The 27,281-nt window shown below is 38.0% G+C and overlaps 1 protein-coding gene across 5 annotated transcripts in view; it reads left to right on the top strand.

Moving 5' to 3' along the window:
- Positions 1-27,281, top strand: part of FHOD3 (formin homology 2 domain containing 3) — a 377,669-nt gene that overhangs the window by 12,596 nt on the left and 337,792 nt on the right. For all 5 annotated transcript variants that reach the window (XM_058831361.1, XM_058831363.1, XM_058831362.1 and 2 more), the window contains exon 2: positions 22,033-22,139. In XM_058831361.1, the coding sequence (XP_058687344.1) occupies positions 22,033-22,139 (107 nt within the window). The remainder of the gene's footprint in view (positions 1-22,032; positions 22,140-27,281) is intronic.

Consider the following 27,281-nt stretch of genomic DNA (forward strand, 5'->3'; position numbering starts at 1 on the left):
TTGTTGTAAGAAGTTCTAATTAGCTGCTTGGGCACGTCTGAGTGATTTGGTTTGAATGTTCTTACCATAGCCTGTAAGAGCACAGTTGTGCCTGTCCTGCCAGGGAATTTGGCTCGTGTTTGCTGTTGCAGTGGAACCTGTTTCGACTTCACTGTAAAGCTGTCACCACTGGGCAATGGCCTGAGCAGCACTCATATTAGTGTCTGCCTTTATGAGCTACTAATGGAAACGGAAAACCCTATTTACTTAATCAGATGCTATTGAAGCTAATTACTGTGTTTAGTTTGTTCTCCCTGTGGAGAAGGGAGGTGAGTGCAAATTCCCAAGCACAGAATGTTTATACAAACACATGGAGGTGTTTAGGCAATTGCAAAGACCTGGGTAGCAGAGCAGGCTATGTGGTTATGTCTCACTCTTCTTACCCATCCCCTCTCTGCTTTTCAGTTTTAGAACCTCTGCTATATCAGAAGGCACAAGCTCAGCTTAAAGCTGCTACGGGTTTGCAGGTCGCTGTGAGTCAGCCTCCTCAAGGAGACAGATTTTGGTGATTGATAACTGCTTTGTTACTCTTCATGGGTTACATCCTGGTGTATGGGACAACTGTTTTATTTATTCTGAGGAAAAATTATATTTATATCATGGTCTCATCAGTGCTAGAGCAGCAAGTGCCTAAAGTTGCTGTGAAGGAAACTCTTTTTACTGTATATTGGGTGAAATGTGTTTAAGCCATGGTTTTAGTATGCTAGTTCAATGTACTAAAAATGCCCAGTTAGTGCAATAAAACTGTATCTAGATGGACTATTTTGTCTCAAGTGTAAACCCCATGTGTTTAAAAGTATTTAGTTGAATGCTTGTTGGAAAAAGTTTTTGGGATGAAAAGTTTTACTGAATTTTTCAGGATAGCCATGTGACTACCTACTTAAGGAGTTGTTTTCTTGTTTTTTTTTTAACAGGGCTCTTATCAGCATTCAGTTTCCTTTGCCCAAAGGGATCTATATCCATTTCTCATCTCTAAGGAGAGGGCTGTTACTGTTAAATGTGGACCATTCCATATTTGGATTAAAAATAGAAATCCACCATACAAGACAGTGGTGATATTTGACAGTATGACCCATGCTGCAATCTGCAATCACCCTGGTTTGGGCATGTTGGATCCTATCATTCACCCAGGAAGGGTGTTAATGAGACTTCCCTTTGGGATGTACTTCTTTTAATGGGCTTAACAGTCTTCTAATGTCATGTTTCCTATGAGAATGTTATTGATATTTGAAATTATATTAATGAGTAAGAACTGTTTAAAAGGTAGTATTTTTAGTAGTAGATATATTCAGTTCAAATAATTTAAACTGAAAAAAGTAAAGAAGGAACTTATAAAAGGGAACCTAAATAGAATATCATATTAAATGATTAAGACTTTGGATTTGAGAACAAGGTTTTTTGAGCTACCTTCACTTTTGGGAGACACATAGAAAACGAATGGTGGGAAAATAGTTGTTTGCAAAATACTTGCTGTTGAAGGAACATACCGTGTTGGCATATGTGGTGATAGACTCTAGATATGTAAGGTGCTCTCTGCACAAATATATTTTAACTAATAATTAATTTTAATCTTATTTAACACATTGTAGCAGATCAGTTACCAAAGGTGGGGATATTTCTCCATGCTCTTGATGACACAGTGCTGGCTAAAACTTTGACTCCGATCTTGTAATAAGTACTTTTGGTATTTTCCTGTGTGTCTCCATAGCACAGTAGTGAATGACTGGTACTTAAAGCCATTTTCCCACTTGCTTAGCTATCTCCACTGAAGTTTTCTAGATATGGGTCAGAGGAGACATTTTTCTTGCAAGTTTGAATCATCTTGAATTGGTTGTGGTGGAGTAGTGGGCCATGAGTATGGCCTTGATATGCAGCTCAGCTGGATTCTCAAATGTTATTTTTCCAAGAGATCTTTATAGTGAAATAATGGCTTAAACAGTAAGTTTCTGTGCACTGTCCTTGTGTAAGTTACAATAATTGTTTTACTAACCAAACCCAAGGTTCTTTTTTCAAATATATTGTAGAGGTCATTTGGCTACTGAATGAACATTTAATGGCTGTATGTATGCTTTATTCTGCTTTTTCTTGTGATTAGGTACTTTTGTTGTCTGTTACCCCTTTGTTAGTGGTTTTTTATCATGCTATCATATTATTTGGTATTCATAATGTAAGAATAAGCAACTTCTGGTTTGTACTTGTCTATAGAACATGATAATTCTGGAAAAAGTAAATATCCCTATTTGGTATTGCAATTATTGTTTTGTCACATGCCATCATTTAGGCTTATAGTAAGAGTCATCCAACAAGTGCTATAGGCATGACATGAAATATATTGCATTTTTTATATTATTTTAGGCTTTCAAACAAATGAAATGCTATCAAAGAATGCAGAAGTATGTGAAGCTGGATATGTTAAAGGGTAACTCAGCAGAGTGGTTTGTCAACCAAAAACCCTCCCAGCAGAAAATCAACCATAGCTAGTAATGAACATGGATTCCTTTCTCTTCACATCCTGTTGAGATTTCAGCAACCACTGTGTCTATTCAGGCGAAAGCGGGGTCAGCTTGTCATCATGACACCGTTGTTTAGCAATCAGGGCCGATCTTTCTGAAGTAGAAATTGCTGAATGACTTGATTACACTCTTTGAAAGATGATCATAGTGTACCTAAAAGGTCTATGACCAGGGAAAAGAATCTCTTGAATGTTTTATGCAAAATGTACCACTGTTCTCAAGTTGACTTGTGTCACCTGAAGCTAAATTCCAACCAAGGCTGTAGTGGGAAGGAAGCATGGATATCTGAGTTAGCCTTTGACATGTTATGCATTTATACACTGAGGTTCTCTTACATGCGTTTCTGCAATGGGACCCCCTGTGCTGTGGAAGCCTTGTTGTTGCTTTATGGAATCAGTATTCTGCTTTGATGTCTCACGAAACTAAGAGCTGTTTCTGTCACCTGTGCTTGAATGGTTGCCTTTGCTTAGCAGGGACCCCTGCTAGATCCCCATAGCTCACAGGGCCATGAAGGTATACAAGTAGCTTTGCAATTTAGACCATCTCAGTACTGAAAAAGTACTGATGAAAACGTTACTGTATATGCCCAACAGATGAAATCTTTAATCCACTGTTTGTCAAAGCTAATGAGGGAAGCCTAATGCTGGGATTGAGAGATCCAACATAAGCTTAAATTGCAAAGCTTCACTTGCAGGATTTTTGTCTATCATGTATTTGCAGCATTCTTGGCTTTTGTTTTCAATTATGGACTTTGAGTTGTGGTTCCCCTCCAGCATAATGACAAAGTTACCACTTACATAATAATTGCAAAGTATAGTAGAAATTGACTGGAGATCTATACCCTATGCTGTTTACAACTGCCCACCTCGATTATTTCATAAGTGGTTTCTAAAGAAGGACTGTTTATCCACCAGTAATCAATATTTTCATATGGTCCTGGAAGGGCAGTCAGGACAAATGAATTGTGTCTATTAACTTTTCTGTTGGTTCATTGGACTTGCAGTTACTCATCCAGTTACTCATAAGTGCAATTTTGTTATAAATATAGTGCAATTTAATATAATAAACACTATGTCTAATTGGAAAAGGAGAGAGAAAAAGAGAGATCTCATAGATTTAATTCTCTTACTCGAATTGTTTTGTGCCCCAATGAATGTAAAATCAAAATTTAAAATTTTTTGCTAGTTCAGTACAAGATACAACTTTGTACATTTGGTCTTATAAAAATATAAATCGGCTAAATATTATCTCCCTTTGTGTTCAGGGAAAAACAGCTAATTGAGACAAGGAAGACTGCCTTCAGAGCTCTTGCTGTGAAGGTACTCTAAGCAAATCCTTGTAAACTGTGTTGCCAGAGCTTTCTGTTTGGCTCGGAGAGTCAGGAGGTATTGAAGCTGATTCCATGGAGATTTATGGAAGAACTGCACTTATGGTGTGAATGGGAAGTTGGTGTATAACCATGAGTATGGTAGAGATCCAACTCCTGTTCCACTGCAGAGGACACTTTCTTGTTTGCTCCCAAAAAATCAGTATTTTCATCTCTTATTGCTTGATATTTATCAATATGTTTTTTGGCTCAATATTTTTTTTCTCAATATATTTTGTGTGCAAAATCTGTCTGTTCCTACAGGTGGCCATGTAGAGTCCCAGTATCTTCTTTGTGCCTGTATATCTATGAGGAGTAGGAGGTGCTGCTGCCAGAAAAATCCAACAAAAGTATATTAAATAAACCTGCAAACCTGGACTTGTATAGTGCTTCCCAAGATGACAGCTGACATATTTCCTGTTTAAAGAAAAGGTATTAACTTTTCTTCCCAGCATTGCTTGTTTAGAATTCTTGTGCCACTGTCTTAGGAAAAAACACGAAGCTGCAAAGAGAAGTAGGGTTCTTTTCTGAGATGGTGAGCCTTTCCTCAGGTCTGAAATAGAAGTAGGAATTTTGAGGCCTTGAATGTCAGAGCACTCTGTGATAGCTTACCTGGATCCTGTTAACAGGACAGTTTGAGAGGGAAGGTGGTTGATAACTGGTGTACAGAGACAATATTCGCAAAGGTGGGGAGAAATGGCAGCAGCTGGTGTCTGTAAGACATCCAAAAGTTACCTATCAATAAGGAAAAGCAGAGACAGACATGAATTTTGAAATAACTGAAAAATTGAAATAACATCAAGGGTTCTGCATCTTATTACCTAAAAGATAGCTCTACATATCATTAAAGCTGCAAGACTGTCCAAGGTTTATGGAAATGAAAACCAGCCCTCATTTCAACCTACTACATGTAATTATAAATAGAGATGATGTATTTTTCAGTTAGATTTTTTCTGTCAAATTTTTCCTTGCCATTGTATGCCAAACAAGGATACAGATATGCAAAACACTTCTAAGAAGCAAGGACTAGGAAGATTTAATTGCTGCTCATTCTTTCAAATAATCCCAAATCCATCTGGTGTAGTCTGCAGTTACAGTCCATGGATACATTTATAATAATCTCATAGGCAACTTGTTGGAAAGAACATATTTGTGCCTGTCACAAAGGAAACATAAGTTTTGACTTTTAGATAGCTGAGACATCTGGAAGGGGCATGGATTTCCTGGTAGAAAACCTTCTCAGTGAAACATCTGGGGCTTATTTCTCTGTCTATAACCAAATAACCTGAAAACTGTTTGAAGCATGTATTTAAGCATAATAACTAGCAGGATGTTTGCTCTACCAATGAAGAGCAATGAAATGCTTCAGAAAAAAAGGACACAAAAAGCCCAATCTGAAATGCCTCTGCTGCAGAAATTAAAGTATCATTTTTGAAATAAAGGAAGAGTAGGAAGGTTGTGCATTCACAGTTGCTTTTTGCACTGAGTGACACTTAGTGAAAATGTTTTCTAATTATTTTTGGTTGGGCTTTTTTTTTTTTTTTATGGAGGGAAAACCAGTATTTTTAATTTCTTACTTTGAACCTTCTTCGTGCACGACAAAAAGGTTCATTCCTCTCCTGTTTTAGGATGATTGAGTCAGTCTTCCTTGCCTGGCCAAGCTGAGCAACCATAGCTGTTGTTTTCTTTTTAATTTGGCTTCACAATGGCTTCTGGATCATCAAAAACTTCCTGCTACTTAGGTTGTCAGCTTTTTTCCAATCTTTGTTTGTTGGCTTGTGTTTTGTTTGGGTTTTTTTTTCCTTTGGACCACTGCTAGGATGGGCTTGAATGTTGCCTCTTGCCTTTTTTTTTTATTTTTTTTTTATTTTTTTATTTTTTTTTTATTTTTTTCTTTTTAAATTTATTTTTTTTCTCTGGATATGAAAGGTCATCCAGAGGCACTGCAGGCAGGAGAAAAGTGAGTATCCATGGTCACAGGAATGCTCCTGGGTGCCCAGGATTTTCATGGATGTGTACCAACCAACTATAACAGAAAAGCACCTGTGGAGAGTTTAAAAAGTGTCTCCTCTTTCATGGACTGCCTTTTGAATGCATCCCCAATATTCAGTTCTTATTTTGCCCCTTATAAATAGAGAAGAACTAGTGTTTCAAGGGACGGTGTGTGCACCAAAAAGATAATGGATAAACTGTTTGTGGCCAAGTCCAGAGAGTGGTGGTGAATGGAGTTACGAAGCAGTCAGTGGCCAGTTACAAGTGCAGTTCCCCAGGGCTCATTATTTGGGCCAGTCCTCCTTAATATCTTTATTGATGATCTGAATGAGTGGTCTCAGGTCCTCTAAGTTTGAAGACAACACCAAGTTGGGCAGGATTGTTTATCTGCTAGAGGGTAGGAAGGCTCTGTAGAGGGATCTGGAATGGCTGAAATGAGGGGCCAAGGCCAGCTGCATAAGATTCAACAAGGCCAAATGCCGGGTCCTGCCCTTGAGTCACAACAACCCCAAGCAGCACTACAGGCTGGGGACAGAGTGGCTGGAAAACTGTCCAATGGAAAAGAAACTGTGGATGCTGGTTGACAGCAGCTGAACGTGAGCCAGTGTGTGCTTGGGTGGCCAAGAAGGCCAATGGCTTCCTGGCCTGTATCAGCAATGGTGTGGCCAGTGGGAGCACCACAGTGATTGTCCTGCTGTGCTGTGCTCTGGTGAAGCCACACTGACCTTCTATGTCCAATTCTGCGCCCCTCACTGAAAAAAAGACATTGAGGTGCTGGAGTTTGTCCAGAGAAGGGCAATGGAGCTGGTGAAGGGTCCGGAGCCACAAATCTGATGCGGAGCAGGTGAGGGAGCTGTGATTGTTTAGGCTGGAGGAAAGGAGGCTCAGAGGACACCTAATCACTCTCTACAACTGCCTGAAAGGAGGCTGTAGTGAGGTGGGAATCAGTCTCTTCTCCCAGGTAACAGGAAAAGAGGAAATAGCCACATGTTGCATCAGGGAGATTTGGATTGGATATTAGGAAAAAAATCCTTTATGGAAAGGATGGTCAGACACTGGAACAGGCTGCACAGGGAAGTGGTACAGTCATGATTTCTGGAAGTATTTAAAAGATGTGTAAATGTAGTACTTGGGGACATGGCTCAGGGGTTCACTTGGCAGTGCTAGAGTTAATGGTTAGGCTTAATTATCTTAAAGTTCTTTTCCAACCTAAATGATTTTATGATTCAATGAAAGCCAAACAAAAGGATTGGGTCTTCTTGCTTGTTGAAAGTTTCTTATTTCACTTACAAGCTCTTGGAGAAGATGACATCATCCCTGCAGAGCTGATAGAGTTACACCGGTGTAGACATTGTGAGTGTAGAATGGCACCAAAGGCTTTGATGCTTTGCAAACTGCAGTTGTTTATATGTTAATTTTTTTAAATTATAGGGGTTATGCCTCTTTCCTTTTACTGTGTAGTCTGAGAGGGCAGCTAAGCCAATCCATGCTTCTCTTCCCACTGTAAAAATTGCTTTCAAATTGTTTGGCAAACAAAGGCACCATGAATAAAACAGAGCTTTGTGCTTCGTATTTCAGTTTTTGATTGTAGCTAGCTCCCACTAGAGAGTGTGAGCTATGTGAGACATTTGCTTGTAGTGAATGAAACTGGAAGGATGAATAGCAACAGCTCCAAGGTAAAGTTCTGCTATGTTATTGTGGTATAATAGTGGTTAAGCTCACTCTGAAAATGAATTAGTTCTTCTTGTAATTTGTAGTAAAATTAATTCTAAAGAGAAAGACTAATGGCTGCTTTTTTTCCTCTTTTTCCTTGAATGTGTTGTTTACTTGTTTTGGTGTTTTATTGCTGTGCTACTGGTTTTTTTAAGTCAGTGAAGGGTATGGTGATTATAGAGGGAATATGTGAAGTGAGAGGTATGTCTTCATGCTAGTTGCTCAGAATGAGTGTTGTTTTCATCAGAGGGGAGAGTTTGCCATTTTACTTGAGCCAGATTCCTTGTAATGAGGTTAAAGCAGCTTTATGGGAGGGAAACCTACTTTATTCATCATTACTAGTTAACATGATGCTTTTTTTACTCTAAGGTAGAGTATAATTAATTCTCATGTCAGAAGAAAGCATATACTTTTGTTTTGAGACTTTTGGGTCTCAGAACAAGAACCAAAAGGCCATGTTTGGAAAGGGGATGAGCTTGTGATGAATGCCTTGATCTAAGGCTTGGGAGAACATTTGCTCTTTCTGAATGTGCCAGAAGCTTGCTGTGTGACTGTGGGCTAACCATCTTAGGGTTGCCTCTGCTGTGGGAAGTGTGATTCTTCCCACTGTTTTAAATTTGCTCCTAGCTTTGTTCCAAACTTCAAGTATTGGGCATGTTTCTCCCTGTTGTAATGAAAACATTAAAACTCTTTTCAACTTTTAGTATTAAAGGTGTCTACATGCAGCCCTTCATAAACCACATCCACATTCCCATTTAACTCAAAATCATAAATCAATGTAACCAGTGTACTTATTGAGAACTTTTTTTTATTTCTCTCTTCTTTTTTATTTTTTCCTTTTTTTTTTTTTTTTTTTTTTGTGTGTGTGTGTTTTAAGAGAAGTCCTGCCCCACAATGTTGCAAAGTCCCAGGTTTTACAAGGTGCAAGTATGGTGTTCCTGAACCTTCTGGGAAATATTAGACCAGATAATCCATGCAGCCTCAGGGCATATTCTTCATGTAATAGGGTATTCCATGTTACTTTGTTACAGGCAGCAGCAAGGAGCACCTGAACTCAACCACATGAGTATGAAGGCTTATCTGTGGTACAAAATATTACATCAATTAATTTGGGAATGGAGAACTGTGTGTGGTCTAGACCAGCTCGTATTAGCACACCCCTAAGGACCAGATCTGCACAATAGGCCCTGGATATCTGTAAAATAATTTTTACAGTTTAATCTTCAAAATAATACCTTCCCCTTTCTTGTTTGTTCTGCTTCTGGGGAAGAGGGGTCTGCAGGGAGACCTTTTAGCACCTTCCAGTACCTGTACGGGGTGTAAGAGACTTGCACAGGGACTTTCTCCAAGGTCCTGTAGTGATAGAACAAGGGAGGATGGCTTTAACCTGACAGTAAGTTTAGATTGGATATTAAGAAGAAATTCTTTACAGTGATGGTGGTGAGGCAGTGGGGTAGGTTACCCAGAGAAACTGGGGATATGCTATCCCTGGAAGTGTTTAAGGCCAGGTTGGATGGGGATTTGGGCAGCCTTTTGCAGTGGAAGGTGTGCCAGCCTATGGCAGGGGGCTGGAACAAGATGATGTTTAAAGTCCTCTTCAATGCAAACCATCCTATGATTCTATAACTGATACTGAGTACCACCCTAATGAACCAATTTAAATAATAGATACTGGATGTCTGATATCTTGAAATATATATGCTTTACTTGCTCTTAAGTACAAAAAATTAATCTTCCTGTTCCTGAAAGTATTTAACTAGATTTGTATCTCTAAGCTTTGCTCTAATTATGGCTTTATTGGCTCATTATGTACAGTTTTGAATGTTCACTGTTTTGCATTTCTTTCAGGCTAAAAGCATAATTAGCTTCCTTTTTGTTGGTGTTCTTGAGTACCATGGTCGGCACTTGCTATTTCCCCTAACTATTTCAGTCTTTTTTTTCCTTTTAGGGTATCAGCTAGTCCTCCATGGTATCTTTTAGAGTCTGCCCACTGTAAAGGAAAATAGATCAGGAATTTATTATTAAAGCCATTTGTTTGTACTTATTTTCTTGATGACCGTTGAAACAAGGCAATCAGAGTGTAAGCAAGGAATGAGTATTGTTGAGATATGGCTGATAGTGATGCATTCGTTCTTTCCACAAAAACTTATTCTTTTATTTGCAACTGCATTGAAGAGTTTGGTTTTTTGTTTTAGCGTTATTCAGATGTTATCCTAATGAATTCAGAGGGATTATTTTTGTTTGCCTATTCTAGTCCAGACAACTGTTTTAAAGCTGAGGGCTGAAACTTCTTGGCAGCTAATCAAACAAGGAAGAAATGACTGAAGAAGCCTAAGTGCTAAATAAATTTTGCTTAAGGGTAGAAAATGTGACTTGAGATCCTTTCTGCTTTTGTAAAATCTTGATGTTAGAAGAGAGTCTGCAGGGTACATATATTTCCCCCATTTTTTTTCAGTGTTCTAATATTTAGTTTCATTCTCATAAATTTTAATCTTGCTCTTTTAATGACATCCCAATTGATGTTTGGTTTAGAAACCACAAAGCCTTTAAGAGGCAGTCTAAGTATTAGGAAGAGTTGATGACTGTACTCATTATAATACTGTTAGTAGAGCAGATCTTTCATTAAAACCTATAAGGTTCAGGCTGTCTGAAAAATGATTCTGTTGACAAATGTATGATGTTCTCTTTGATAGTGCTTTAAATACTTTATTTTCTTTCGTATTTCATGCAAACTCTTTGTGTGAATATGTTTAGCATATTTTCTTCTCTCTAAACCTATGGGTTTGTGCTAATTTTTTAGTTTTTGTTGTTATTGTTGTTGGGTTTTTTAGCTTTCAGATGTCTGATCAGAAGCTTCTGAGTCAAAGTTTGATTATATCAAGACACTTCATCCTGGGCTTCTTATATCTTTTACTGGCTCAGTCTTTGACTCTCATTAACTCCTCGTCTCTTTTGGCCCTCAAATGTCTGTGAATTTTACTAGAACTGCTGTTGTTCCAGAACAGTTCCCTACTCCTCTTTCTCTGAAGCTGTTTTCTTTCCCCCAGGACCTTCCTGCTCTAGGTTTTCAAATGGCCTGGTATCTTGTCCCTACTTTCTCATTTTTCCTTAGTTTTTATTTTTCATAGAGAAGTGCTCCTGGATGCAAATAACCTCTTCAATCGAATACTGATTTTAAGTACATCTTATTGCAGGACTGACATTTCAGCTGCACCATATTTGAAAGAGTGCTGATGTGGGTCATATAGATGGAAATGCCACCTGCACACTGTGTTATTGCTTGGTATCTTTTTCTTGGGGTATATTGTCTAGGTAGGTGTTCAGACACGGCAATGAAACCACCACAGCCAAATAAGAGTAGTTGCTTACTGTGTGTGTTCCTGCATATCTGTAAATTTTGCAGGTGGTTCTGAAGTAGTCCAGTATGTTAGTTTTGTGATAGAATAGTGAGCAACCTGTGGTGTTCCAAATGCAGTTAGAATAGCAATGGTATAATACTTGTGTGCAAGGTGGAGGATATCAATAGAAAGCTTTTCCTCAAGGTTATGTGCTGAGAATGAAAGGCTGCAATTTATATGCTCCTTCTCCTACATGACTTCAAAAATCCTTTTTCAAATATGAAACACCTCAGTTTTCAGCTTCATAAGAGGTGTACAAAGGACAGATGGAATTGTAGATGAAGTAGTTATCATTTTTGTCTTCCTGGACTGCTACTTACTTTTAAAATAATGATCTGTGAGATTTTAACTCGGTGCTTTTCCTACACGCAGATCCACACACTGAACAAAAGATTTCTCAGGTCGTAAACTTCATTGAAGCTAATCCTTTCTCTCCTCCTCCTTCTCTCACTTTTCTTGACCTATCTCCCTCTTTGAGATTATTTCCATTTCCTTGGATACCTTCACAGTAATTCCAGCCAAATGTTAATAAGAGCTTGTCAGCTGTAGGCATCCCCTGTGTATCAACCAAAAAGCTGTATATGCTGTCAAATAAAGAATCGTGTTTTTATGGCCTCTCTCCCATCTGTTCAGCTGAAGATGTCCTTAATCATGAAGGTGAGGAGAGCTAGCTCTTTGTCTTCTTAGTTAGGAAAAGCTGAACACAGATGGGGAAAGGGATTTGAAAAATGTAAATGCCAAAAAGTTTGAATAGATGCAGAGGTTAGGTTATTCTCATGCTATAGGTTTGTTATGTTTACTGTGAGAAAAATGTGTTTTTTTGAGTTAAAGAGATGGAGCTTTTTGGTCTAAATTTGACTTTGCTGAATTCTGTTGCCTGTTTGGTTTGTGCGTCATCTCAAATTTAACTAACTTAAAATGGTAGAATTAGGTGTGTTAGTTCTCCATCCCACATGCTATTTTCAGGGTTTCTTAATGCAAAAATGCCATTATTTTTAATTTTTCAGTTAGCTTTTTTTTTTTTTTTAGTTAATATTAAACATTGCAGTAACACTAAATGAATTTGGCTATCTTGTTCAATGGGTATTGACATTTTGAGCAAGCATACGCTTTCTAACAATGCCTTTGTGGCTGCTCTTGGAAGCCACGGTGTCACACTTGGACGCAGATACTGTAATAAATTCTAAATTGTTCCCTGGGGAGCACTGTGTTAAAGGGAATCACAAAGCAAAAGGTCTGAGAATTGGTGATAAAGCTGCCCAAAAATAGCAACAGGTAGGCATCCACTCATTACATGTTCACTGTGGCGTTGTCCATATTTGAGACCCCTGAAATAGAAATTTCAGAATTTTGAACTCTGAACTTCCTTTTGTTATTCTTAAGTCAAACCCGTAATATTAATATAACAGCTTTCTGTGTTTGTTTTCAATGTCTTTGTTATTTCAGCAGAATATTTTTATTGGCAGTGTATTTTTCCAGTGGCTCCTGAGAATCTAATGTGGCATTTATGTTTCACTTCATGCCCTGTATTACCCCAGGAGTATTTTGTGGCGTCTACCAGACCAGAGATAAAAGCTGCTGTTTCAGACTAGGAGTGCAGGCTATGTTCAAAATACCACCATTTCCATATCAGAGTAGCAGTTCCTTTTAAAGTGATTGTGCTCCTGTGTCCTGACACCCAGTTGTGTAAACCTTTGGATTATCTTTGTGGGGAGGCATGGCTTGGTCAATGTGACTGCACATAAGCTCTGCAAAGTGAGAGTAGTTTATGAAGTATTGTATAATATTGTATAATAATTGTAATTGCTGTGGTAAAAATAAATCACATGTGCATTAGCATTAATAACTACTCCCAAAGGGCAGAAAAATTCGGGAATAGTATTGTACATGCTGGATTACTTCTTATAATAGAAAGTTTAAGATCTAGGAAGTTATTAGTGGTCTTTCCATCAACCTCTAAATGAGTGTGGAAGAGCAAGTTTACTAGAGTTTGGCAACCTACTGACTTGTGAGCATGGATGACTGAATGTGGCACAGTTGCCATCACCAAAAATTACCTTCTGCATAGCCCCTGTACCTGACCTTACTTTTAAAACTCTGACCTCACAGATGTATTGGTTCAATTGGAATTTTAGAGGAAAGGTTTTTGTTGGTTTTTTTTTTAGAAGATACTTTTAGTTACAAGATTATCTTTAAAAGGAGAAAGGTATGGGGGAAGGAGTTGTTTGTTTCAAGTAATTGCAGTGGAGCTACTTGGCACACAGGGCTCTTAGATCAAGATGGTAATCGTATGTGGAATTGCTGTCATACTTGAAAATGACAGCATCCACTGTTAATTTTGGGCAATAACATGCAGTCAATATACAGATTATTTGCTTTCCTTTTATCTCACGGAAGTCAAGCGTTTTACGCAAGATTGTTTGTGTCACGTCAGTCCTGGTTTGGGTGTTCTTTCTCCATCGTATTGCCCAAAGTGATGATGATGTGACACAGACCAGGTAGTACCAACTCACATGAAAAGGGAGAGACAAGAGAGGAGTTGGTTGTAACTGAAGCCAGATAAACAATTGTTACATTTGCTGTGATCTGTGGGATGCAACTAAACCATTCCTATTAGTTTGTGACAACTAACAGTGACAGCAACTGGGTTACCTTTTAAAGTGCCACCAAAGGACACAAAGGCTGTGTGCAGGTACAGAAAACCTGAGTCTGCTGATCTGCCATAAAATTTGAAAAGCATTAAAATATGGTGCATTCTGAAAACAACGTGGCCATTCTCATGTGGAGCTTGGCCTTGGATGGCGCAGTATTAAATACTCATTTCTGACAATCAGTTTGTATTACTTTGCTTAGAAATATGGAATGCTTTTGGGCTGGTAAGTAGGAAGAGCTGCTTTTTTGCTTTTTCCTGGGGAGTAATTGGTTTTATTAAAGGGAGGATATGGGAATGTAAAGGGGAAACTGACACTTGTTGGCCCTGGTAACAGGATTCCCATTGTGTTGAAAACAGCTGAACCAGAAGGGAGAGTGTTTAAGAACTGCATAGCTCAAGTGTGTGAATGTGTCAGACTCGTGATGTGTGAAGCCAAACAAGGCTTTGGATTTAGAAAGGGAAAACTGAGCATAAAGAAACTTTGCTTTTCATCAACCCTACTCTGCAGAACATGCTGTAAATGAACAAGGAGCGCACCACCACTAATAAGAACAATTGTAACCCAATCATGTTTAAATGAAAGATGAGCTAAGACATTTGAGTAAGACAAGGATTTTTAAAGGCTGTGCCAAAGGCTAGAATTCAAGAGGGATTTTTATTTCTGCAGTTTGATACTGGATTACTCTAATTTCTTCCTCTCTCATTCCCTTTCTCTGTAATTTTGAAAACAACCAAATGAACAAAGTAATCTGTCCAGTGGGTCTAGCTCAAATTACTGGAAATCTGGTGAGAGCTGGCTGTTGTTCCAGTGAGTGACTGCAAAGTTGAGTGGTTTTGGTGATTTATACTAACACCAGTAAATAAGAATATCTTCTTCTCATCTCATGCTGTAGGTCCTATGAATGGAATCTTTGATCATTGTTTGAACTGCATTTTTGAAAGATGCCTATTTTTATTTAAATGGAAGGTAATATAAAAAGGATACTTGGCTATATCTTGACACATACTGGCTGCCAACTTGGTAACACTTTATTTGCATTTATCATAGATTTGTTTGGGTTAGAAGGGATCTTAAAGATCATTTAGATACAACCTCTTGCCATAGGCAGCAATGCCTAGATTAGGTTGCTTAAGGCCATCCAACCTGGCCTTGAATATTTTGATTGATGACACATATACAGCTTCTCTGGGAAACTTGTTAGAGTGCTTTACTATTCTGAGTAAAGAATTTCTTTCTAAAATTTAGTTTAAATCTTTCCTCATTTTTAAAACTGTTACCTCTTGTCCTTTTACTATCTAGTCATAAAAAAAGCTTCTCTCCCTTTTATTTATAAGCACTCTTTGAGTGCTGGGAGGCCTCAATGAGGTCTCCCTGAAGCCTTCTTCAGGCTGGACAACTCCAACTGTCTCAGCCTATCCTCACAGGAGAGGTGCTGCCTCCCTCTGACCATCTTCTGGCCTTCCTCGGGAACCCTCTGATAGGTCCACGTCTTTCTTAGGCTGAGTACCCCAGAACTGGATGCAGTACCCCAGCTGGGGTCTCAGGCACAGGTGGAGAATCACCTCACTCAATCTACTGGTCACACCGTTTAGAGAGATTTGGTCAAAATATGTTCTTATGAATGGATTCTCAGGGCAGGGAGTTGGATGTGAGATAAGAACATTTCTCATGATTGTTTGCTGAAAAAATATAACTCTATGGTCCTTGAATAAACAGGGTAGAGGAGAATGGCTTTTGGGTCTGCTGTGCCTTCTTGAACAGATAGGAGGGTACATCTGCCATTTTCCCACCTTAACTTCTGCCAAACTACTGCTGCCATGGGACAGAGCCATCAAGCCCAAGGAATGTCTACTTTGGATGTACACTGGTGCATCAAAGCTTTCTGGAGGAAGAGAAAACAGATTTGTGGGAGTTTCTTTTGGCACAGTAAAATATGTATTGACTTTGCATTAAATTATGTGCCCAGTGGGCTTCTTGAGTGAGGAGACTGGTGTGTGCATGGAACCTTGAAAGGGTGCGTGAGGAGGAACACGCAGCAGTCCTCAGTCTGTGTGTGGACATAGGAATTGCTCTGTTCTTCTCTCCTCACACCCCTTGTGCTTGGTTTCTTGGTATTTCTCTTGGACTGTAAGAAGCTAAAGGCAGTAGATGAAAACAATGATTGAATGAACATTTTTTTTTTTATTTATTGCCTTTTATTTCTGTTAATTCAACTAGTTTCTGAAAGTGGCAGCAGTCACTTTATCAGCACCAGCTAACTGGCTGATCAATACCTTTTCTTTCTGCTCTTCCTTTTTCTTCTGCTGTTGTTTGCTCCTTTTGGCAATATACTTCAACTGTGAAATTAAAAAAAAATATGAGCTTTCCTGTTACACAGCAATAAGGACTTCCTTATGAAGAAAAATGGGTGTTACCTCTTTCTGCAGGTCAGTGCTTAAAATGAGGGGAAAAAAAAAATCATCACTGGTGTACTACTATTGATCTATTTTGAGTATTCTTAAGCTGGATAGTCTTGTAATATGAACTATTTTGGCCCTACAGGATGCGGGACTAACCACTACCAGCCAGATATGATTGCCTGAGACAGAAGATGACAAACTGAGCTTCTGCCCTTTGTTCTTGATTACTGGTAGCCTATAAGGAACACTTTCATGAGTGGGTTGCTTAGCTTTCTCCAACCTCTATGTGTTCACTTTGCAAATGGGTGTGTTGCTGCTGAGGGCTCTCCATGTGCTTGTGAGGTGGGGGTGACCCTCGAATCATGGCCAGGATCAAACTTGGCAGCTCCAACCTTGTTATGCTTGTTCCTGGTAATAATTGCTGCTAGAATACCCCTAACCTTTTGTGTAGCACAGTTTCACTCTGTAATGGGGGAAATAGCAAAAGATGGAGTAGGAAGCTCTGCTTTTAAATATTGTCATATTTAAACTTTTTAATCAAATGTTTGTTTGCTTTTGCATAACGAATTGTGCTCAATTTCTCTAAGTAAAACTTTAACCAGTGTAGGTATAAATACAGAACAATCTAAATATTATTTATAATCTTATGTTCTTTTTATGTACTTCCTCTTCAACTGTTTTGGATGTGTCTGTCAAATTTAGGCAATTGTTAACTGTTTTTAAAACTGCAGCAAAAAATATCTAAAATGCATGCATAATTTATATCCGTATACAAATATATGGAACCGTTTGGATGGTGGTGTTTAGGTTTGTGTGCATGGTGCTTTCATGGTTTTCCATTTGTGCTGGTTTTGGTTGCAGCGTAGCTACTGTATTTCGTGGGTGGTGTGGATCAGTTACCACAGTGTGGACATCAGCTACAATCTGAAGAAGTTTAAACATCTCTCTGTTCTCCTTCTACAATTTTTATTACAGAAAGAGTGGTTTAATTTAGTAGCTCTGCTTGCATTTCAGGCTGTTGTACACAAGCTTTTGGTTGTCTCACTGTTTCTGTTTCTGGTCAGTTATGGAAATCAGTGACTAGCTAGTGAGGTCAGTGCCGCTTAAGAAGCCGTTTCCAGATTCTCCTCTTGTCCAGAAAGACAGCTGTACATCAATGAATCAGCACCTAAGCAACTACTACTTCTTGATAATGATCTTGTCATGACAGAGTACAGATCTTACCATTTCAGTATGAAACTGAAGAAGTTACATTTTTAATGAGGAAGACCTCCATAATGGCAGTTCTAATTTCTTTGCTTCCCCACTGTAAATCCAGTGGACAGGTGTGACTATCCACAGCTGGTGATTCTGACTAAAGCTCTTACTTTGCTGACTGTTATGTGTTTTTGCTTCTTCACTTTTGTGAATGAGATTACTTGTAGGTAGTCTCACTCTTTGTAGAGACAAGAGATTTTAAAAATTTCCATAGGGATTCAAAAATATACCATGGATGTTTTCCAAAGAAACTGTTCATTTGAAAAGATGAAAATGTAATTTAAATGAACACGTAAGTTTTTTTTATAGCTTTATGATACCATTTAATGCTTATACTAAAATCAAAAATCTCGAAATCTTGCAGAAGATTGATGGTGGAATAACCCTGTGTTTGACTCAGAGAAGTAGCATTACTTTTGTCCCGTTTGGTGGTGCTTATTTCTGGAAAGTATGGAAAAGCATACAGGATGAGTTACATTTAAATAACTTGTATTAACCTTTTGTGTCTTCTTGGCAATACAGTAAAGTGTGATGCGAAAAATGATAAACTATTTGAAGTGATGGATTAGAGATTTTTAGAACAGTTTTGAAAGATTTTGAAAAGGTCTTGGAGAATCTCACCTTTTGGCAGTAGTATAAATGAATTATGCAATTTAATAACAACAAAATACAGATCAGATTTTTAGGACTAATAAGGAATGCTGAATAGTTAAAGAAAATTATGAAGGAGAAGGTTAAATAAAATAATTTCTAAAAAGCTGAAGTCTTATTCATGATGATGTAAAACAGCTCAGTTAACTATTCTTCAAAAGATTGTTTGTATGAATTCTGCCTTTTGGTTTTCTTAAGAGAAGGTGTTTTTTAATAAGGATTTAAATCTGAATTATGATCAGTGGGAGAAGCATGTAATGAATGAACAAGATGGGACTATTTGTGACAGTCTCCAGAGACAGAAGTGATGTATAGCAGATAAACATGGGATTAATGTTGAGCAGAGGGGAGAGACCAACATCCTGAATTGTTACTAATAAGCACTAATGAGAGAACAACAACCATCCTTTGTGTTGAAAAATGCAGGCCATTTACTAATTAAAAATAATTCATTAAGTAGCTTGTCTTTTTGTATTCTGCCAGTAATATTTGTGTACAAGTGAAGCTGGAGGCAGAGTAGCAAAGTGATCCCATGTAAGGAAGATTTCAAGAGTTTATTGCCTTAATATTTCCCTTAACTTTTAAAGTGTTGTTTTGATCACTTCCATCTTTGTGTGTACACATGAAAGAGAATAAAAAAGCCCAAACTTTTTGGCAAGACTCAGCAGTAAGCAATGGAAATAAAAGATATTGCCATTTCTCCCATTCCCATAACTCCTCTTAACAAATAGAGCATGCAATGTACACCGCCTTAAAGCTCAAATGAATACCATGTTCAGCTGAAACTATGAAAATGAGATGAACATAGGTACAATGTACTATGTCCATGAAGGACTTCCTGTTCCCATAGTGCTTTTTGTACACTGAAGTCACAAGATATTAGTAAAGCACAACTTCTTTTCTCTAATTATGCAGTATAAATGGAAATTGTGGGCAAATGTCCTAATCTCCATAGAGACAGCACAACATTTATTTAATTAGTAGTTTGCCTTTTGGCATTACTTTGAATAAATTAGCATTTCATTACACACCCTGAACTACTTGGAAAAAAGTTTCCCAGAGTAGTATTTAGTCTTTTTTCTCTGAAGAGTGTATTTTGAATTAGCATAGGTTAATAATATGCTTTGTTACTTGAAAGAGACAGCATAGCAATACTGTTGTATTTTTAATATCAGAGGGTTGCATTTGCAGATTCTTTGCTTTCTTTAATCCCTAGGAATCAGAGTAAAATCTTGTCACCTTATTTAATGGGTTACTCCTTCACCAGGGAAAAATAAAAAAGAAAAAGAAAAGCAAAAAAAAAATGGAACAAATTTGAAATACAACTTGACCTCCTCTCTATACCCTTTCTCCAGAGGTTAAACTTTTTTTTCAAATTGCGGAAGTCTCACTCTATCACTAATTGTAAATGAGCTTTTTGACAGTATTTCCAACACAGCTAATCCAGAATACACTATTTGTCTTCCTTTCTTGTATATAAATGAGTGTCAGGAAACAGAGTGACCAAGTTTAGGTATTGACTGCCGCATGAGTGGCTGGTTATAATGCTTTTCCTGAACAGGTACTGAGAATCAAAACTTGGATGGGAAATTAAAAGAGGTAATTCATCAAGGATAGATTTTAATTTATTTTCTTTCTAAGTATTACAAAGAACAGAAAGAAAAGTCCACAAAAGTGATAAAGGGTGGTAATTTCCTTTCTTTGAGTCACTGGCTGTTTCAGACCCCTGCTTACCCCTTCAGAGAGTCATTGGCTGCCACCTGTGGCAGAAGATTGTCATGAAGTACAGTGTTAAATATTTGACTCTTTTCAAGGTGGTCTTTGAAGCAAGGATGTATGGTTACACCACCATTGCCATGGTTGCCTTTTGGTACACAGAGGCGTGCAAAGAATCTGTCAATTTGTTTTTGCTAAATGCAGAGGAACGAAACATCTCCATTTTGGCTTCTTTGATCATGACACTAGGCCTGCTGGCAGGAGACAGGGTACATGTGTCTCAGAGGGCGAAAGGGTCTTTGTGCAGGAGTTAGCCGGTCTCATTCAGTGAGAGCGCTTTAAACAAGGTTTGAAGGAATGAGGAGATAAAATCACAATCACTTAAGACAGACCTGGAGGCAGCATGCCACTCTGACAGTGTGCTAATGAGGTCCTTTGGTTTGCTGTCTTTTTAGTGGTAGGGGATGGAGATCTATGCAGCAGCAAGGGTTATTAATGTGGTAGAAACTGCAGAAGCACCTGGGAATGCTCATGCAGGACTTGGAGCTTCTTCCCCTGAAAAGGCAATGGGATTGATCACCCAAATGAAGTGCATCTGCTCGTATGCATGCAGCATGGGCAACAAACAGAAGGAACTGGAACCCACTGTGCAGCAGGAAAACTATGACATAGGGGGTTGGAAGTAGGTGATGTTTAAGGTCCCTCACAACCCAAACCATTCTATGATTCTGTGACAAGAGGAGATGGCCTCAAGTTGCACCTGCAGAGGTTTAGATTGGGTATTAGCAAAAAATTTCTTCACTGAAAAACTGGCCAGATGTTGGAACAGGCTCTCCAGGTAGTGGAATTGCCATCCCTGCAGTGTTCAAAAGACATGTACATGTGGCATAGAGGAGCATGCTTTGGTGTTTAACATGGTGATGCTGGGTTAGCAGTGAGACTCGATGATCATAGAGGCCTTCTCCAACCTTAATGGTTCTGTTGTGTTTGGCTGTCAGGCTGGATTTTGTATCTAGTAGTGCAATACACCTGGAGTTTACGATATTTGTGAGCTTGGAAGCAGTTACAAAAGGAGCCCCAGTGCAGTGCTGCACATGAAGGTCCCAGCAGCATGTTCAACTGGACTCAATGATGTCCATTTTTATGCTTCTGGGCTGAATTCTCTGAGCGGATGGTCACATACCACCCTAGTGACAAGGCAGGACAACCCTGTATATTCACTTGCACCTTGGTAAATGTTGTTCTCCTGCCCTGGGAAGGCTTTTTTCCTCATTATTTGTTATTTGACACTGAGTTATGTCATGGTGAGAGAGGAGCTCATGTTCCTTTCTAGCTTTTCTCTCAGCTTCATTAGTTTTCTCTCTCAATCAGTAATTATTTTGTATTCCTGGTCAATGAGTTAGCCAGAGTTTTGGAAGGGTTCGTCCTAGATCTTCTATTGTGATGAGCACCCTGCAAATAAAGCCTCAGAAAATTTATTTTCTAACTTGGGTCAAATCTGGCTCTTAACAACAGCTGGAACAATTAATGGAAAACTTGAAGATGAGAAAAGAAAAGAAATTAAGACATTAAGTTCTCCCTGCCTCCCTCCCTGCCTCCCTCCCTGCCTCCCACCCTGCCTCCCTCCCTGCCTCTTAAGCATCACTGTGGGCAGATTTTTGCTTTCAGGTCTGGTCCTCGATTACCTCAGTACCTGTGTAGGAAGCTGGCAAAGGTTTCCAGTCCTCCCGCCACCCAGTGCCTAGGAATGTTGTTCCTGTACCCTCTGAGGTTCGTTGGTGCCTGTCCCTAAAAGCAGAATGCCAGAAAAATCTATGACTTAGTTGACTGTACTCACCCTCACTTCAGGACCCCAACTCTTGGCTGCCACATTTTGCACTGTCCCTTGCCTATATCTGTCCTCATAGGGGCTATTCAGTAGCTCACAAAACAGCTCTTTCTTCCATCTATCTTCATCCAAAGGCTCAGAAAATCTACTTACAACTGTAAGAACAGAGAACAGTAATTTATATCCTTGATACACATTGGAATTAACTTCTCTTTTTGTATTACATTTTAAAGGCACTGTGCTAAAGCCCTCTTATCTTCTTCTGTATGTTCTAATAAATTTCATTGTATTTGTTAGTTGTATTGATATTGTTGTGAACAAGCATGGTCTAGGGAACATGGGTTTTGGATCACATAAACTGCCAAAACATTTTTCTTACCTGCTCCCAACATATTATTTGTTTTAGGGAGATCTTGTCTGGAGATCTGGAAAATGGGAAGGCAATGTTAGAGGTATGTTAGAGACAAAGACTGTTGTAATCTAATGGTCTGAATTTTGTTCTACAGCTTGATGACTGCACCCTGCAATTGTCTCATAATGGTACCTATCTGGATCTAGAATCCACATTAGCAGAGCAAAGAGATGAATTAGAAGGCTTCCAGGAGGATGCTGGGTAAGTAAAGGTTTACTAAATTTTTATAAATAATCATGTGGTTAACTTCATATGTTTGTCAGCATAGGAACAGAAAAGATCTTTCCCTCGTATGCCTGTATGTTTGTCCCTTTGTATGATTAAGAGTTTTGACTTGTCTCTCTATGTTCACTCTTACAGCTTCTCTAAAAAATGACATCCTGAAGAGAAATCTATGAATACAAATATCTTGATTAGTGTAATAATAATTTATAGTTCTTTGAAACTTAATAGATGAGGATGGTTTGTTGGGAGAACTCAGATGTTTCACGTGATAGTCATGTAGACGATTATTCTGGGGTGGTGTTCCTGAAGTTATAAACTCAATTTCTTTTGCCTTGATAGTTAAGTCCTCCATTTATATTTTTGAAAAAAGGCTTATATTGGTTTCTTTTTTATCTCCTGGAATTGATATAAGTCAGTCCAAGGGATGGGTGTGCATGTTGTTTTTTGAATATTCTCCTTTCTTGATTTTCTTCTTTAGTTTTTACTGGCACACATGGATTGCTGTGACACAGTTTTCCATAATCATCTCTTTCAGAACTGAAAGTGAAAGCAAAAGTTATCATCAGTGTGTGTTTGTGTAAATGCACATAGGAGATTTGCTTTTTTGAAGAATTTTCTTTTTGTGAACCTTTCAGGTGATTGTCTTAAGATGTAAAATGAACAGAAAATGTAGATCTATTTTTGTCTTTCTGGTGACTATATTGGACTGGATAGTTGTGATTATTTTGTATGTGTGTTTAACCAAATTTTGAGTTGGTCAATGTTTCTTTACAGTAGGAGATGGAGCCCTTTTGCTTATACTCCTTCTCCACTTCTAATAGCTGTCTTGCTTTTCATGAATATGCCTTAAAAATTTGAACTGTGCCTCTGAAGATTATTTTATGTGGAGAAGAATTTTAAATAATAATTTCCAGATATTCACGTGTTTGCATTTGTGTATGTCTTATTAACACATACCAGTTTGGGGCATATTTTATAACCATTACAAGATAAAAACTGTTCTGTTAGAAGCCAATTAGAAGAGAGTTCATCAATGGACAGAGTAGGAAATACAAGCTGAACTGAGCCTCCTTTCCTATGCAATAGGAGCATTGAGTGTAGAAGGTGATATAGTCTTCAGTTTTGTGCATAGGTGATTAAAATTACTGCAAAGAGCAGCAAGTTCATATTTCCAGCTAACTTTATAATGAGTTGAAAGCAACTAATACGAAGGATTTTTTTTTTTATTTTTTTTTAATGGGAGCAATACGATTTGAATTTTTCACATTTTTTTTCCTTTCCATTGGTGTCTCTGTGATTAATTCTGGTAATTTTAACTTCAATACACTTCAAACACCCCACAGTTGCAATTTGGCACTGCCAAGCCATCTGGCAAGTGCGATCATTTGGTGCTTTTGCCACCAGATTTTGCTCTTGAAATGGCATGCTACTGCCCACCTTGTTTTATTTTTATGCTTCTTTTGGGCATGTAAAATCAATTATATGAATTGTTCCTGAAACACAATTATAATTTTCTCTGTGCTGGCTATTCTGGGAAAAAAAACCCAATCCAACAAAACAAAAATCATGGAACTGCTGCTTTTGAAGTTTTGTACTGGTGAGGATTCAGATGGATTTCTGTGTTTCACTTTGTCCATGTTTTGTGAGAGAAGAAAAGACAAACAAGAACCACCAGAGATTTTGAAGTATGCGGGATAAGCTTCTCTGTGGAACTTAACATTGTTACTTGACAGTAAATGCAGCTTATGTGATGTTATTTGGAAAAACAGAGTATTCTAGACAGGTTATCAAATGCAGTCAGTAATGTCTTCTTAATGTATTTCTAGCAAATTAAACTCCATTTTTGGGCCTTGCAGTTCTGAGACCAAAACACTGAGCTGGAGTGCTCCTGAGCTGGAGCTTCTGGCTGCAGACCATGGGAGCTTAACAACAGCCTGCTGTCTGGGAGGGACTGGCTGCAGAAACCATTTAGTCTCTCTCTTTTTCTGTCTGGGTCATTTCAAGGTCCTGCTCTTAATCTTCAAAGCTTTTAATTTTCTGAGATTAGGCTACCTCAGGACCTGTCTTTCTGCCATGCCAAAGCTGCTGTGCTTATCAGGGTCACTGAAGCTTGCTGAACTCTGAGTGAAGGCTTTAGTAGCTGGATATTCATGGCATTTTTAAAATTTTAGAATCTTAGCTGTGGCAACTCCTACTCAAAGTGATCAGAGTGTCCTGTAATCTGATGCTGAAAATCTGTTTTCAGCATCTTTTTACCAAATGTACCTGTTAAATCCAGGAAAAGTGATGAAAGTTTTCTTTTTAAACACTATTGAAATGAGACTAGTAAATACAACAAAACAAGCAGAAAGTAAAGTGTCAAAAATTTTGATTGGTTTGAGAGGCTGTAGGTATTTGTTTTCTCTAGGAGGGATTGGATGAGCATAGTGGAAAATATGAAGGATTTTTCTTCAAAAGGAAAGAAGAGAATGGTGGCCGTAGCTGGAGGTTTATAATGTGTATCTGTAAATAACCTGTATAAGAAACATATGCACTCATGCAATTAGAAATGAATGCTGTTCTGTTACTGGATATAGTGAAAAGAGGCAACAGGTAGTTGCTGTCCACTCCAGCAGAATCGAATCTTCTATCTAGTGAAGGAGAAAAGCCAACACACCTGCCTTGGTACACCGGAGAACTAACTAAAACATGGATGGGGATTGGACTGCTTTCCAATCTTCACAACTTTACCTGCTGCCATTTGCACCCTTGAGAACAACTGTAATATTCAGGAGAATCAGATTGTTTTTATATGGGGGCTCGTTTTGGAAGAGCCAGGACAAACATCTGGCCCTGCAGAAGGTGTTGCAACCAGCAAAAGGGTCAGTAGGAGCATGTAGGAAAACAACCTTACTTTTCAAGTCTGGATTGTGTTCATGGCTCACTTGCTTGTTGGCTTGCTTAGCTGTTTGGCTTTTTTTCTTGCTTACTACACAGGTTACTTTGTGACTGTGTAATTGTGTAGAGTGGTACACAATGGAGGCTGTTTAGGCAGGCTGGCTGCTTAAAGGTGTTGGTGACAGGTAAAACTCCTTTCCTTGCCTTCCTTGATGTTTTACAGAGAAAGCAGGAATCATCAAGAAACTGATGTGTTTAAATTACCATATAATTGCTCAAGCTCTCTTTGCGGATATGTCTTAGCAGGCCCTCATGATAGCCCACAAGGTAACACAGTCCTCAGAATGCAGAACATGAGTTTCTTCAGGCAGTATGCTATGAGCAATGACTTCAGGGAATATGTTGTCAAGACTTCTGTTCAGTAGGGATTCTTTTAAAATACATCTGATAAATGGCTTCACTGCTAAGGTTTTTGCATTCCTTCTAGACACTCTTTCTCAAGCCATTTTAGCTGCATGACCTTTTCCCTCTTGATGGTGCTGTTCATTCCGGGCTTGATTCAGAATCTGTTGGAGGCAATGGAGTCTGGCAAGGATCTCTAACATTCTTTTCCTGTTTATGTACTGTTTTTTTTCCCCTTTAGATTTTGCAAATAACACAATTGTGAAAATGAAAACTTATTGTCACTTGTTTACATAAGGAAGTTTGGGATGCATTTGAAAATTAATTTAGTTTTTCTCTTACAAAAATGGTATGGCTTATTTCTTGAACCAATACTGAAATCTAGCAGATTCTGTGCTGATTTTATATCAGTTTAAACAGGATGTATTTGTGTTTGTTCATGGGTGAAAAATGTTCTCAACTTCTGGTAGCTTTCTCTCTGTGTTTTGTCTTGATGTCATTTCTATGTTTTGCAGTGCCAACAACAAGAAAAATAATGGAGGTACCAGGGAAAAATTGTCATTGTGTTGCTACAAACAGGAGACTGTGACTGCTTATTGACATTATTTATCCAAGTTGTGAAGAATATATCTTTATTTCTATAGAAGAATATGTATATTTTAATTTTATTTATAATAATATCCATTTCTATAGAATAATATATTTCGATGTTGTGAAGAAAATATTTTGATTTCTGTGATATTTCGCTATTAGGTCTGATGAAATGCTGAATCTGAAAAATGCAATTGATAGTCACAAAAAAAAAAACCCAGAAAAGCATAAAAAACCCCAAAATAACAAAAAAAACCCCCAAAAACCACAACAAAATCAGCTCCCTAGAAACATCGAACTAAAAAACCTGGGCTGAGAGGTCATGTTAATTTTTGGAAGATGTAAGAATTTCTACAGGGTAGCAGTATGCCAGTCTAAAATGTATCAGATTGAGATGTTGAACCACATTTTGAAGTGGATGTATAGCTAAAACTATACTGTTGTAGAATAAATGGTGATACAGATTAAAATTTCACATTCCTAAAGAAATAAATTTTTATGGGCGAGCAAATTTATGCTTTCTTAATTACCTCAAAAAGATTGAGGGCATTAACTGTTACTGCCTATATTTTCAAAACTTCATGCAGCTTTTTAGCTTCTTATTTCTGATATAATTTTGTTGTTTATGTAAAAAATAATTAGATAAAATATTGAAAATAATCTTTAGGTGGAACTGTAGTAATTAATTTTCATAGTTCTCTTGCAATAATCATTGACAGCAAAATGAAATAAAATTACTGGTCCCATATGGTTTCCCTGCACAGAACAATTGGCAAGGCATCTCTGAGCATTCCTGCTTCCAGAGCGTGTAATCGAAATAATTACACATGTGTATGTATTTTGTAGGCCTGACAAATGAGACATGTGACTTTGAGGGATGTGCTCTGAAAGCAGGATGGATACAATTAAAAGTTGAAAGTTGCAGTATGAAAATTATTCACCAGTTGAGATAAGTATTTCTTTTCAGTGGATCTTCTTGACACAGTATCTTGTGAAGAAATGATTGACAAATTAAGGTTGCTACAAATAGTAAAATGCTACTGCTTTTGTAGTTAAAAAAATGAATTCTGATTTGTGTATATAAAATGAATTTAGAAAATAAGCATCTTTAAAATAATAGCAAACTTGAATAAATTTTACGGCAGGCCAAGGCTTGTTTTCTTACATAGTTTTCAAGCTGGCTTGATGCTATAGAAGTAAATCTCTTCTGCATATGTTGAGGTCAGAAATTGCAAGCCACTTTGCTCA

Source organism: Poecile atricapillus, chromosome 2, assembly GCF_030490865.1.
Source record: "Poecile atricapillus isolate bPoeAtr1 chromosome 2, bPoeAtr1.hap1, whole genome shotgun sequence".
NCBI classification, from domain to species: Eukaryota; Metazoa; Chordata; class Aves; order Passeriformes; family Paridae; genus Poecile; species Poecile atricapillus.